The 15,581-nt window shown below is 34.9% G+C and overlaps 1 protein-coding gene across 2 annotated transcripts in view; it reads right to left on the bottom strand.

Annotated features, from left to right (window-relative positions):
* Nucleotides 1-691: 691 nt before the first annotated feature.
* ZDHHC2 (zinc finger DHHC-type palmitoyltransferase 2) overlaps nt 692-15,581 on the bottom strand; it is a 65,573-nt gene continuing 50,683 nt past the window's right edge. For both annotated transcript variants that reach the window (XM_046648682.1, XM_046648683.1), the window contains exons 9-13: nt 11,848-11,974; nt 11,466-11,558; nt 7,498-7,610; nt 5,581-5,655; nt 692-2,654 (exon numbers count right to left, since the gene is read on the bottom strand). In XM_046648682.1, the coding sequence (XP_046504638.1) occupies nt 5,615-5,655; nt 7,498-7,610; nt 11,466-11,558; nt 11,848-11,974 (374 nt within the window). In that variant the 3' untranslated portion in view covers nt 692-2,654; nt 5,581-5,614. The remainder of the gene's footprint in view (nt 2,655-5,580; nt 5,656-7,497; nt 7,611-11,465; nt 11,559-11,847; nt 11,975-15,581) is intronic.

Genomic DNA, 15,581 nt, shown 5'->3' with positions numbered 1-15,581 from the left:
CATCCCGTCATCCACATCTTCTCAAAAGACCTATGTTCTGACCAGGTTGTAGACATGAATTTTGCCTATAGTAGCTCTGGTAGACTATTAGGAAAAGTATATCTTTAAAGCAATTTAGATTGTCAGTGCAAAGGCGTTTTCATATAGACGGCTAATAAAGGTGATCAACCAGACTTTATTACAGTATAACAGGAGGGGGTATGTGGACAAGCACTTCCTGGAATGTCTCCTCATTGTATTTTGATGCAATTTTTCCTTAATTTGTCTTTGAAAAAAACAAACCCTCTTTCACTGCACAATGGCAAATAGTTAACTAATGTATATGAAACATTTGTACAATATTTTTTAATGAAAAACTTCTTAAATATTGATACCTATATGGTAGAATCTCTAAGAACAGGAAAAATCAAAATATCAGTGGACTATCAGGACCGGTGAAATATGTGTCTCTTTAAGTTTGTTAAGCAATTAAATTTTTTAAAGTAAAATGTTTTTAAGGTACATTTTATAAATATGTACAAAATCTAGGTCTATTTGATGCTTTATTCACTGAGATGAAATTTATACTTCATATCTAATGGGATATGCCATCATCTCCAAGAATTATAAACCCCTAGAATTAAAAACAAAACCAAACAAAAAACCCTTTAAAGATTATTCAGTTTGAAAACAAAAAGGGAACCATTACAACTTAATGAAAAAAATTTTATTTTTAAAAATGCTTTCAAATCTGATTCTAATGTGTATTGACTACGTATTTCAATAAATACATGAAAGACCTAAAGGGGGAAAAATTAACAGTACTCTAGCAAGGTAAAGAACAGAAATCTCTCTTTTTTCCCTAGCTTCTAGTTTGACATGAGGGAACACCTAACAGAATCCCGTCTGTAAAAAGAGCTGTAGTAATGTGCTTTGAAAAAACTCTTGCTGCATATAATTCTTAATACATCACGTGATGCTGTTGCCCTTAAGACTTAGAGCAACAGCTATAGGTTCCAACCTGGCACTTCAGGTAATGAAATATGATGACCAAAAAGTGCTTTAAGTTAAAACAAAAGTAAAAATGTATCATATCTTCTGAGCTTGCACGAAGCAGATTGTCAGATCAAAATCTTTAGCTTTAAAAAAAAATCTGAAAAAGACTGCCATCCTGTTGTCCAAATAACCTCACTCAAACATCTATAAAATGGACTGGGCTGACATTCGTTCTTCCATAAACTCATTTAATATAAAACTCTTTGTATTTTTAGCAAGGATGAGTAATTGCAAGGATCTTTTACTCCATTATCCTCTGGTCTTCTAGTTTATCTTGTGTTGAATTTTTGTCTAACTCGGATTTTGAAAAGTTTAACACCATCTTCTCTTTAATTAAATACTAGTTCCTTAACTGTGTAGATTTAAAAGGTGATCTACTTTAAATTCTCAAAATCAGTACCCAAAAAATGTATACAGCTTATTCTAATCACTAACATTTACAAAACTTACACTCCATCAAATTAAAAAAGAATAAAATAAAACTTTTTTTTAAATAGTGCATACAAGGCACAAGAGCTTCTTAGTATATTTACTGAAGCCGAACGTTTTGGCATCAACAAACACACCATTTTAGTTTATCTTAAACTCAATTTCCAAACAGCACACCTTTTAGTTCAGGTTGAACTAAATTTCCAAGAGTATATGATTTTTGTTTGATGATTTGCATAATTTAATCTTAATAGGTATTCGAGGACCTATATAGTTTAACTGTCATACTGTTGATGAGAAGACAAAGAATATAGATATCAATGGAGGATTAATCTATTGGCCCATCAGGAATTCTTAACAGAAATTCAATATTTTTGCTATGTTCAATAGGAGAAATAACGTAAAAAGAGATTTTTAAAAAGCTAAACCAGCAAAAGAATATCATAGACCAATCTTCATAATTGTTGTTACAGATTTTCCCCTAATTTTCAGATGATTAGAAGAGATGAAAAATATATTTCTGATGTAATAGGAATCTATTAGTTCTGACATAAATTTTCTAGCCAGTTGAGCTCAAGCCTCAATGATCATACTTCTTTTCCAGCAAGGAACAAAAGCTAGAATTAGATTAAAGTCAGGCAAAAAATGGATGGTGATCTTCAACTGTAGGCCATTTGAAATCTGTAATGAATTCATTGTACAATTCACTCAGTCTGAGGCTGAATTCACATCAGAATAAACAAGTCTCATTTGCTACCTCCACCTTCTCGTAGGCAATAGGTTTTACAAACAAAGCTTCTTATCATCATAATGTGACTTGAAATCTCTTAAATGTCAGTATCTTAATAGTGTCAATTTTCTGAGTTGGAAAATCAGATGATTAATGGGCTTTTTATGTGATAAATTGTGCTACCCAAACATTTGGGTGGAAACTGGCCCATGAGTTTATTCCCAGTTGTTATGATAGAAGATATTTTTGCCCTTGATTCATAAACCATAACTTAATATTTAACAGGAATTTGTGTTAGTTGAAACAATCTATCCTGGATTAAAAATGTTATGTTTTAAGCAACGGCTTGGAAAGAACTAATCAATTCATAGTCTGCATATCCAGCCAAAGGGAAATGGAACAGCTGGCCAGTGGTGCCTTCCTGTGGGAAGCCTCTTCCATCCATCTACAGTATTGATACCTTGAAATGAAACAGAAAACATGGAACTAGTATGTAAACAAAAAACAACAACAACAAAAGAAACTAAGCAACTCACTCAGCGTTTGTTGCAGTAACATCCCTTGTTCAAAATTAAATGTTTTCTACACTATAAGGTTCAGAAGATGAGTTCTTGGATATAGACCTCCACGTCAAAGCTTCTCAAATTATAATATGCATACACAAGACCAGAGGATCTTGTTAAAATGCAGATTCTGATTCATAGGTCTAGGGTAACCTATTTTGCATTTCTATTATGCACTTAGGTGATGCCAGTGCTGCTGGCTTGGGGCCCCGATTTGAGTGGCAGGGTTGTATGTTATTCTGCATTTGTCAGAGACCAGTAGCAGTTTAGGAATGACAACTGAGTTGGAAGGGGGATTTAGGGAAATAATTTTGAAATTTCATGTGCATAGAAGCACAGCATTTTTTATTTCTATTGTATAAGAGGGAAGGTTGAGCAAGCTAATCTTTTTTTAAAGATTGGCACCTGAGCTAACATCTGTTGCCAATCTTTTTTTTTTTTTCCTCCTCTTCTCCCCAAAGCCCCCCAGTACATAGTTGTATATTCTAGTTGTAGGTCCTTCTGGCTGTGCTTTGTGGGACACAGCCACAGCATGGCCTGATGAGCGGTGCCATGTCCATGCCAAGGATCCGAACCGGCGAAACCCTGGGCCACCAAAACGGAGCGTGTGAACTTAACCATTCGGCCATGGGGCCGGCCCCGGGCAGGCTAAATTTAATCTACACTTCAGCACTACTATGTAGGTTTAGGCACATTATAACTATCTGGAAACTATGCTGAACTAAGAAATATTTTATAAAAAAGCCACAGGTCGCTTACTAATGTAGTTCCCAAAGAGGAAAAGCAAATCTGAAGATACTGTTTAGTAATATAATTAAATTGGCATACCAATATTAGATAATATTTAATATAAATGTTATTGAATAGATTGCAAATCTAAGATGTAAAGCAGGAAAAACTATTTTAAAAACTGTTAAAAACTATTTTGACTATCTACTAGCTACCTTAGAAAAATTCAGTTTTTTAAAGAAATTTTACTGTCACTGGTTATGTCAATAGAATGAAAAACATTACATCAGAAAATCATTTTTTAAGTCAATACAGCTGATTCATGCTGCTATTTGTTTTGTATAACCACTAATGTCATATATTCAAATGTAATAAAATCAAGTTTCTGTGAGATTTTTAATTTCAAAGATGTTATTTTATCACTTAGTTACCAGATGTTTATTTAGAACCTACTATGTGCCTGGCACTGTGCAAAGTGTTGAGAATAATGATGAACAAACACAACACTGGTCTTGTGTCAAAATGCTATCACTTATCATGACTTATACATGATGTTGCTATGTAAACTTGTAAAATATTTAAGACGTATGACCTCACAAAGTATGGTTTACAACTAATTCAAAATACTGGAAAAAAATGGAAAATCCTGTGAAACTTTGTATGCTTTACAGAATTATGTTCTGTAAAATATTTTACTTGTGGTATTGTTTAGTGATTCTTTATTTGTATATTCATAGTTACACTTTGAGAATTTGTTTCCAGAAATTTAACACTGTCTCTCTGCTATTCAACCAAATTAAGAAGATTAAATTTTCACTGTCCTAACCATGGTTATGAACAACTTGATCTACAAGACCATCATGTACAGTCATCCAAAACGCAAACATCAGTCAACTGGCAAAGAGAATTACATAGCTATTCCTCAAGACCAAACCAAAACCAAACAAATAAAAAACCAGATGTCCATGGAGTACTTTAGAACAAATGATTTTGTTTTAGATGCTACTTTCTTGCTTCTCTTAGATTTTAGGATTCTAGATTGCAGTTTTGTAAGTAGAGAGTTGCGTGATAACGTTAATGTTCAACTCTTTATATTGTGTCTATTATAACAAGACATAGTCGTTAGCTTTGTTTAGATGTTTATGGCTTTGTTCCAAAGGGACTCTTTACTGTAGCTTTTGATTGACTGCAGGCTAATAAACATTGTTTCAAATAAACTGATTTGGAACGACAGGTTTAAAAAATTATGGTTTACTATTTTATTACTACAAATGGACAATTTTCAGGAAGAGCTTCCTTTTTGAGAAGGCCTCTCTCATTTCCACAGAACTGCAAGGATTTCAGTTGTGAGTAAATGTGCCAGTCAGATATTGCTCTTCATTCTGATGGGTGCACAGCAGGCACCTAATTCATCCTGGGTCACTAAATGCAGGGCAAGCATACGAACAGAGGTACATTCAAGCGTCTAAGTATTTAAAAGCTATAAATCAAGCTAACAGCTGTTAAATAAAATTTGCTTTTTCCTCCTACATTCATAAATGTACCGTCATAATGACAAAAATAAAACATGTTTAAAGTGATGGTTTTTGTATGACAAAATTATAGTTTAAAGAAAATGATTTATAATATGTATTATTTTAAGGATGACACAGGCTACGGGGTCCTACTGTGACCAAAAATAGGGATGATTTGTGCTAACAAGATATGATTATCTTGTACTTAGACCCAGTGAGATTCTGCTAATGGATGGTCAAGCATATGATCACTGTATATCCGGAAGGATAGAAAAAAAAATAAGCATGATCCTATCAAATGACAAGATAATTGTTACGTAAAGTTCAGTATTTTAGGATCAATCTTTGCCATGAATGCATTACCATAAAAAGGAATTTTTATCAAGGTATTTCTATAATTTATCTAGTTAACCCATATACTAATACTGAAGCTAATTCCATGGCCATGAATGCAATCCCAAGGGTCAGCTAAGACATCTTTTGAGTCACTTAAAAATAATTATGTTTATGGAAACTATTTATCCTAAGAGAACTGGAAAACTGTTAGAAAACAGAACAACAAAGGAAAGACGTATCTTACTTTCATAAAGTATGAATTTATTTTGTTTGAAGAGCTAAGTCTCATTCTCCATGGTTAATGCAGGATTGCTCATACCTTGAAGAGAGAACATAAATTAGCATTTTTTGTTGTTGCTTTTGGACAAAGAGGCAGAGACACTTTTATTCATCCACTAATCCCCCAGTCTACTTGCAAAGGTGGCTTGTATACAGTATGGGTGTTTATAAGATGGCTATATAGAAGCACACACACACGACACAGTGTTCACCACAACCAGTGTCACAAAAAAAGCCACTCTAAAAATAAAGCTATACACCTCAGGAACTAGGGGCGTGAACAAGAAAATGAAAGATACAACGAACCTGGCACTGCTCACATCACCTTAAATCATCGTTTCCTAATTCTTCACCTACCTACCTCATTCTAGTCAAACTAATCTGTGAGCCCTTTCTCATCTCATCCTTCTCAAGTTTCTCTTCCATCTTTTACATCATCCTTTAGACTTTATCAATTCATCTATCAAAGTAACATAAAAATTAATCTAACATGCCAAATAATTAACAGCATGTAAAAACCAAGAAATCTCTTTTATGTTAATGTAGAACTATAAGATGAAACATAAATCCCTTCTGAAAAAAAGGGAGCTCTTTGTCTTTCCATCGCCCAAAACTGACCCGCAACTATACACTGCTGCTTTGCCTCTAAGGAAGCAGATGGATTCAAGGGGCAAACAGGTGTCGCCAATGCCTCATCCTTCCCATACGTTAGAAAATGGAATGGCAGGTTTAAAGGTGAAGTGAGACCAAATTATGAATACTCAAATGATGGGGATCTTTCGAGGGTATATATATTCTTTAAGAATGAGACTCTTTAAAGAAAGCCTATATTTTATAAGAATATGACTGATTTTACATATATATATATATATATATATATATAAAAAATAATGACCTTAGAATTTTTACTCAGGACTATCCGTTTGTTTTCACTATCACCAGATCCCAAAGAGATTTCAAATAAATCAGTAAATGCTTTAAAGTGCAGTGACCCAAAGTTAGCAGCACTAGGAGGAAGTTTGAAGAGAAGACTAGAAATGAAGGAGAAAGGTTTGAGGAATTAAATTAGTCAACCTGGAGATTTTCTGGCTAATAGTGCCTTAATCATGGATGTATGGTTTTGTACTCCTTTATAGGGACGCCACACATATATACTCAGTCCTGAATGTATGACCACATGTTTTACTTTAATCCTTACTAACCCTGAGAAATAAGTAGTATTTTAAACATAAGAGAGCTAAGTCTAAAAGAGCTTAGGGAACTTAATAAATATCACACACTGACTACGTGCCCAAATTGGGATTTGAAAACAGGTCTGTCTGACTTCAGAGCCTTGCTTGTTCTTAGTCAATAAACTGTAGTGACTGAAGCAATCAAAAGATTAGAATCAACAACAATAACAAGAGAAATGTGAGTGGGACGTGAAGAAGGAACAGGTCGCTAAAGTCCTAGTAATTATGCAATTATTTTACTTCAACATTTTGAAATTGGATAGAAATCTTAGCATAAAAGAACTACACAATTTTAGATCTTTTCAGACATTTTTCAACCTTTTGTCTGAATTTATTGCATTTTTTCCATTTTTTCAAAAATTACATTTTGAGTTTATTTCTGTCATTTTATTTAATATGCAATAATAATGGTTTGGTTTTTCAAACTGGAAAAAAAGCAATGTAGCTCTTTCACCAAATTATTTCCTACAGCCAACAGACATTAATCCAAAGACTTCACAAATATAAGTTCCCGACAATAATTCTAAATTTACATGGGGCGTCCGACGCCAAAGCAAGATAAATCTTGTAGGCAATATAATAGATTTTTTCACCACTTTTACCTTTTAAAAATAAAATATATCAAAATAGCCAAACAAGCACACTCTTACCAGCTTTGTCTTTTCCTAGGTTTGTGCTGCCCTCTGTCCAAGACTGAGAATCAGTAAGAAGGTGGCTCTGGGACTCTCTCAGTGGCTTTGCAGGAAACTGATGGTTTTCAGGACTGAATAATAATCATCATCATCAGAATCATCACATGAACTCTTGATAGTACTGAGTGTTTCTCAGAATAGAACTCAAACCCCTTGTGGTGCAGGACAATCATGGGAGTTTACCCAGGAGAATTTGGGGATGGGGCACAGGCACTAAATCACACTGACCCACAACGAGAAAGGTGTTCTCTCTCCAGTGCTCTTGTCATTCTGTCCTCTACACTAAGCTGACAATCTCTGACTTTGGCAAATCTCCATTTTTAATACAGAGAATAGACCTCAGCTTCAGACTGTAGCACGTATGGGAATCCAGTTAGAACTCAACAATATTTTATTACCAACTTTATTTTTTAGAGTTATAATCTATTAATGGCAAATTATACTAGTTTCTCATTTATGACAGAGACATAAAGTTTAGTTTAAAAATAAATTTAAGTGCCAATTTAAATAAATAAAATTATTAATTTTGTAAGTGGTAGGTGGATATGGAAAAAATACATGAAGGAGATGGTAGAAAGACAAGTTTGAGAAAAACTGGCTTAGTGTTTCTAACGTGGCTTAACTGGTCTTGAACAAAGAATTCTTTATCTTCCTCTGTAAAACTGAAACAACAAATTTGAACATTATCTTGCAGGAATGTTGAAAACATCTGACATTATCAGGTCTTACAAACATGATGTTTAATTTGGGGAATGAAGAGTCTTAAAAGAAGAATTTAAGTTTTAAAATTAAAGAATACATGCCATCTATTGATATATTGGATGGTATGAAAAAATATACATAAATTAAAATAACATTTCACTTAGAAAAAATATTGGCATAGAAACTATTAGTGCATTTTTAGAACACCCTGAAATAGTAATTATAATAATGTTCAAGAGAAAAAAACCTACTTAAAATTTTTCCAAGATTAATTTCACATATTTCAGTTGACTATAACTATTTTTTTTAAAGAATATGCTTTTGCTCCTTAATAATTACCTCATATCTAAAATTTGAGAGTATTTCAATTTTGTGCAACCTTTATTAAAATTTTTGAGGTAAATCTTTTAAGGAAAAAAACCCATGTCTCCTATTTATATGGAAAATCTCTTTTACTCTAATTCTTATTATTCCTCTGGAAAGGGACCTTATACCAGATATACTAACTATTAACTAGCACACTAACTAGGTTCTGGTTTAGGGACTCCTTGCAGATTCATTACTGCTAACAGGACTCTAACAAATGCAAGGATCCATTCATTCAACGATATTCATCGAGTACCTATTACATCAATGAATAAAGTCTTTGATCTCATGGAAATTTCATTGTAATTGAGGAAGAAGAAGAAGAATAAAGAAATGAACAACTATATAATAAGTCAGGTGACAATAAGAGCTATGAAAACAGAAAAAGTGTAAGGGCAAGTGGAAGAGCTGGTTACTTTTTTATGCAGGGGTTTCAAAGATGGCCACTCTCATGAAGTTACACCTGAGCAGAATGAAGAGAAGGTACAAGACCGTTGAGATATCTAGAGGAAGAACAGTTAGGAAGAGGAATTGGCAAGTACAAAGGCACTGACTAAGGGACATGCCTGGTATGTTTGAGGACCAGCAAGATGTGTGTGTCAGGATTGTGAGTGACAGGAAGGTGATAAGGGATGACATCAGAGAAGTCTTGGTGCCCAGATGAGACATGATAAGGTAAGGACATTCATTAGCTTTTATTCTGAGTAAGATGGAAACCAATGGAGGGTTTTGAGCAGAAGAGTGACACAATCTGATTTATGTTTTAAAAGGATCACTCTGACTTCTTAATGGAGAATAGACTTGAGTAGGGCAGAAATGGAGTCAGAAAGATCAGTAAGGAAGGTATTAAAATAATCCATGTGAGAAATGATGGCTTGGACCACGAAAGCAGCCATGGAGGTGGTAAGAAAGTATTCAGATTATGGATATATTTTGAGAAGGCATCTGACAGGATTTGCAAATGGAGTAAATACAAGGTAATCGAAAAAGAGGAATGCAGGACAACTCCAAAGTTTCTGGCCTGAGCACCTGGGAGAAGGGAGGTCACTAATACTGATATATGGGAGAACGGAGGAGAATCAAGTTTAGTGTGGGGGTGAGGGTCAATGGCTGGGAATCGAGAGTTCCACTTCGCACCTGTTCAGTTGGAGTCGGCTTTTAGACACTCAGTGGGAGTGGTGAGTAGACGGTCAGATATAAAACTCTAGAGTAAAGAGGAGAGACAGCACTCACCAGAGAAATTTTATACAGGCTAATCAGGGGAAATTATAGAATTCTGTAGAAGAGACTTTAGCTGTCAAAATCCAATCTCAACATTTAAAGGAAAGCGAAGAAAAGCCTAGAGAGGTTACTTGACCTCTTCAAGGTCACTAGTTGGGTAACAGTGCCAGAACTAGGATTTCTCCCAAGGCCCATGGTACACTTAGTAGGAGAGACACTATCTATAAAACCCAAATAGTCTTAAACTACAAAAACCACTTAACAAGGGTAAAAAACATTACTGAAGACTACTATTGAATTTTATAAAAGCTTGAAAACATATTCCAAACAATTTATTACAACTAGATTTTTCTGCACTGACATATGAGAAAAACAATTAACATTTAGCTCTGTGGAATTTTCAAGCCAAAACTCACAGGGCACGACCCAGTTAGACTCTGGTGCCTTTGGATGTCTCCGTGAAACCCATCAGGATGGCCTCCTCATTAACTGGGAGAGTCTGGTCTGTACATAGCTCATGCTAGGGATGGGGTGGCAAACAAGTTTCATCTCGTGGCAATCTAAAATGATTTTGGAATGGCTGCCAGGATCACTGCCTCGAGATGGATTCTGGGGTCACACCACACTTCGCAGGAGAAAGAACTGTGATCCGTAAGAAATATGCACTAGACAGGAGGAGTGTAGGGAAAGATGCTGTGTACTTGGCATTTCGGCAAATAAGAAAATCTCTAAAATTGAATTAAGAATGATATTATGGTTATGCTTTTGCTATTGGCTTTCATTTAAAAATTAGAGGAATGGTCACGTCCAAGTAAATCTGTCTTAAAGATATAAAAAGTTAGTGTTTCAAACTTAAAAAGTCATATGTAGCCTTTTAAAAGGTTAAGCAGTTTCGCCTTTGGCCAGTTGGTAGCAAAGTCAGAATCAAATTTCAGGTCTTGCTCAAATTCTTGCTTTTGTTTGTTTGTTTCCTTTTTTTTAAAATTTATTTTTTAATTGCAGTCAAATTCTTGTTAGACTGGAACCAAAAGTGACCTAAAACAGCGGCAAAGTCTCTAGACAACGAATTTCCCAAACCCTTCCCTTCTCTCGCCACAGAAATGGCTCAGGTAATGCTTAGAGGTCTTTAAAAAGTACCAAGAACATGGCCACATTGCTAATGGAACTGTCAAGCAGGGGTCCGGGATTCCATTTGATCTCCAGAGGCCTGATCCAGGGAAGTCCTTCTGATCTCTTTATAACAGTTACCCACAAGGAGGAAGGATCTGGAGCGTCAGAGGGAGAGTTACCCAGTCTGCTCACCTCATTGCTAGGGAAGCTCATCTGGACTTACACTGTTTTCATTTAAGCACTACATTTAAAAAATCATAATATATTTCAGTCAACCAAAATGTATAGAGAACTAACACCTGTCTGCCCACCACCCAGATCGATAGCAGAATTTTATAAGTATAATTGAAGCTCCCTATGTACCCCTCCCCAATTATACTTTCCTCCTTCCCTCATTCCAAGTGGAAATCACTGTAGTAAATTATCTCACGTTCTTAAATTTTTTTCAAAGGAACATATAACTGAAGGACACAAGAGAATAAAATATATTATTTAAAAGCAAAATAGAAAAAAAGATATGGGATTACTTCTTAGATGTTGAGTTCAATCCTGCAGGAGTAGATGGTTGTTCAGGATCCTGGTTAACAAGGCAAGTTGGAAAGGAGCAGCCATCACCTAGACTATAATTAAAACAAAAACTTACAATTCAGCAGTAAAAGACACAATAGAGTGAAACTTTGTTACAGTGCTGATGTCCATGAGCAGAACACAGTAACGTCATGGACAGAACATGTATATCACGCATCAGCTTCAATACAGGATGTTTACAAAGATGAATCAATTTTTATTTCCACCCTGATACAATAGTGAATCATAAAATAATACTTCAAAAAATAGGAGTCCCTAGGCAGAATTACAGAGATCTTTTGTTGGGTTACTTTCATTAGTTTAAAACGTAAAGTTAAGTACCTTGAAAAAATGGGTAGTAACCAGTACTTCTCCTCATCACCAAAGACTTGTCGCATGTTTTTACTGAAACCCAAGCTGAAGCCATTCTTATCTGTGCCATGTCGAAACACTGGACTTCTAAATGCCTCTACAAAAGATGGGAGACCAATACTGTGAGCAAAGGACATATCAACCTAGTAACCCGTATATTTAGAGATGACGGAATTCAGAGGAGACTCTGAAAAGCCTCCTGTGAGTACTTATGTGCCTATCAACAGCCATATGATGTAGATTGCCTATTCTGTTTTTAAAATAATCATGATATAATTATATTTATTTCAACTTTTAAGTAACCCTTTTATTATTACAGCAGCACATGTGCATTGCAGAATATCAGAAAATACAAATAAGCAAATAAATTAAAACTTTACATCTTCTAGATCATTATTAGATAGATAGCTGGCTGGATGGATATGGATATAGATGCAAATCTACATAGTTTTGTTTTTGTTTTTTTTTTTTGAGGAAGATTAGCCCTGAGCTAACTACTGCCTGTCCTCCTCTTTTTTTGCTGAGGAAGACTGGCCCTGAGCTAACATCCGTGCCCATCTTCCTCTACTTTATATGTGGGATGCCTACCACAGCATGGCTTGCCAAGCGATGCCTTGTCCTCACCAATCGCACCCAGGATTGGAACCATCGAACCCCGGGCTGCCGAGAAGTAGAACGTGTGAACTTAACCGCTGCACCACTGGGCCGACCCCTACATAGTTTTTTTTAACCAAAGTGAGACTATACTTTACAAACATTCTACAACCTGCCTTTTCAGTCAATAAATTCCACTGTCCAATTTCAGTAAAATTTTCTCTCATCCAATCATAAATTTTTTCCAGCTGACCAAAAATGTACTTTAAAGCTCTTTTTTACAAACCAGGATCCAAAGCAGAACCATACATTGTATCCAGTTCTGCCCACTCTGCACATGGAAGTTGAGGTGCTGAGAGGCTGTGGGACTTGCCTAAGATCACACAAAAAGTAAATGACAGAAGTGGAACAAGGCCATCAATGTTCCTTCCATTATGCTACATTTTCCTCTTAAATAATGCTGAGATGCAAAATCTAAAATTTTATTTTTGGAATATGAATGAACACTGAAGTATAATGATTTTTGTCCATCATAAAAAAAAAATCTAATTAGCAGAGTCAAGGTACTACGAAAAAAGGTGGCAATTTGCAAGATCCTTAGCATTTGTCACCCTAGGTTATATAGCTTTTCCTAAAACATTTTTTATAATTATAGGACCACATTGTCTAGAAGATGTCCTTTCAGTGTTACAAGTTAAATCTAGAGGTTTCTAGAAGTTAAAAGTTTCTAGTAAATTCATTTACATTTTAAGAATAATTTAATTGCTCAACATATAATTTGAGATAAGATACTTCGTTTAGAAATTACTTTATTATAGCAATATTTTCACCATAATAGTACTAGCTGTAACAAGATTTCACTTGAATATTAAAAATTAACATTCACTGACTATATACTACAACTAATTTTCACTGACTATTATAATAATTGAATCTCATAGCTCGAAGTGTCCTTTGAGATCACGAGGATTTCTAAGTCCTGATGGCATTCCCAAACTCCTATTCATAGTCTAGAAGACTCTACTTAGCTTAGTCCCTGCTTACTTCCCAAACTTCATAGTATATTTTCCGTTCTTTAGGTTTCTAGTTCCAGCCACAGGGATAGTTTCTCAAACATTTCTAGTTCTTTTTCTATAGGGCTTTTTAAAAATAATTGAGATGGAATTCACAGAACATAAAATTAGCCATTTTGAAGTGAACAATTCAGTGGCATTTAGTACACTCACAATTTTGTGCAACTACCATCTACATCAAGCTCCAAAGTCTTTTCATCATCCCAGAAGGAACCCTACGCTTGTTAAGCAGTCACTCTCCATTCCCTCTCCTCCCCACCTCCTGGAAACCACCAAGAGGCTTTCTATTCTATTCTATTTCTTTCTATTCTCTTCCGGATAGTTCATATAAATGGAATTATATAATATGCAAGCTTCTGTGTTTGGCTTCTTTTACTTATGTTTTTGAGGTTCATACATGTTGTATCAGTACTTCATGCTTTTCTAAGACTGAATAATATTCCATTTTATAGGAATACCACATTATCCATTCATCTTTTGATGGGACTTGGGTTGTCTCCATCTTCTGGCTATTGTGAATAATGCTGCTATGGACATTGAGGCACGAGAATCTGTTGAGTCCTTGTTTTCAATTCTTTTGGGTACACATGTAGGAGTGGAATTGCTGGGTCATATGGTAATTCTATATTTAATTTTCTGAGGAATTGCCAAACTGTTTTCACAGTGGCTGCACCATTTTATATTCCAACCAGCAACATGTGAAGCTTCCATTTTTTCCACATCCTTGCCAACACTTGTTTCCTGTTTTTTTGATCATAGCCATCTTAGTAAGTGTGCATTGGCACTTCACTGTGGTTTTGATTTGTATTTCCCTAATGACTAATGACGCTCAACATGTTTTTATGTGCTTGCTGGACATCTGTATATTTTCTTTTGGAGAATGTCTATTTAAATGTCTATTCAGATCCTTTGCCAGTTTTTAAATTGGGCTGTTTGTCTTTCTGTTGTTGAGTTGTATATTCTGGATATTAGACCACTATCAGATATATAATTTACAAATATTATTCTCATTCTGTAGGTTGTCTTTTGACTTTTTTGATAATGTCCTTTGATGCACAAATGTTTTTAATTTTGATAGTGCCCAATTTATCTATTTTTTTTGGTTGTTGCTCATGCTTTTGGTGTTCCATCTAAGAATTCATTGCCATATACAAGGTTCTGAAGATTTATCCCAATGTTTTCTTCTAAGACTATTATAGTTTTAGCTCTTCCATTTAGGTAATTGAACCATTCTGAGTTAATTTTTGTAAACAGTCTGACTTGGAGGTCCAATTTCATTCTTCTGCATGTGGATACCCAGTTGTCCCAGCACCATTTTTTTTAGGATACCATTCTTTCCTCCATTGAATGGTCTTGGTACTCTTGTCAAAAATCAGTTGGCCAAAGATGTATAAGTTTATTTCTGCACTCTCAATTCTATTCCATTGGGTTATATCTCTGTACTTGTGCCAGTACCACACTATTTTGATCACTGTAGCTTTGTATAAGTTTTGAAAACAAAAAGAACTTCATTTTACTTTTTGGTGGATATTGTTTTTGCTATTTAGGGCCCCTTGAAATTCCATAGGAATCGAGAATCAGCTTTTCCATTTCTACAAGATATGCCAGTGAAGTTGTAATAGGGACGTTACTGAATCTGTCAATCACTTTGGGTCGTACTGCCATGTTAACAATCTTAAGACTTCTAATCTCTGAACATGGGAAGTCTTACCATTCCCTCAGGTCTTTGCTCTCTTTCAGCCATGCTTTGTAGTCTCAGTGTTCTAGTGTTGCACCTCCGTGGATAAATTTATTCCTAAGTATTTTATTACTTTGCACGCTTTTGTAAATTGTTTTCTTAATGTCCTTTTTGGATGGTTCATTGCTAGTGTACAGAGTTCAGCTAATTTTTTGCATATTGATCTTTGCAGACTGTATTAGCTCTAAGAGTTCTTCTATGGATGCTCTAAAGTTTTCTACATATAAGGTCATGTCATCTGCAAAAAAAGGATAGTTTTACTTCTTCCTTTTCAATTTTGATGCCTTTCTTTTTCTTGA

Source organism: Equus quagga, chromosome 22, assembly GCF_021613505.1.
Source record: "Equus quagga isolate Etosha38 chromosome 22, UCLA_HA_Equagga_1.0, whole genome shotgun sequence".
NCBI classification, from domain to species: domain Eukaryota; kingdom Metazoa; phylum Chordata; class Mammalia; order Perissodactyla; family Equidae; genus Equus; species Equus quagga.
The sequence above is the reverse complement of the archived record's forward strand: the minus strand, read 5'-3'. Positions and strand labels throughout refer to the sequence as shown.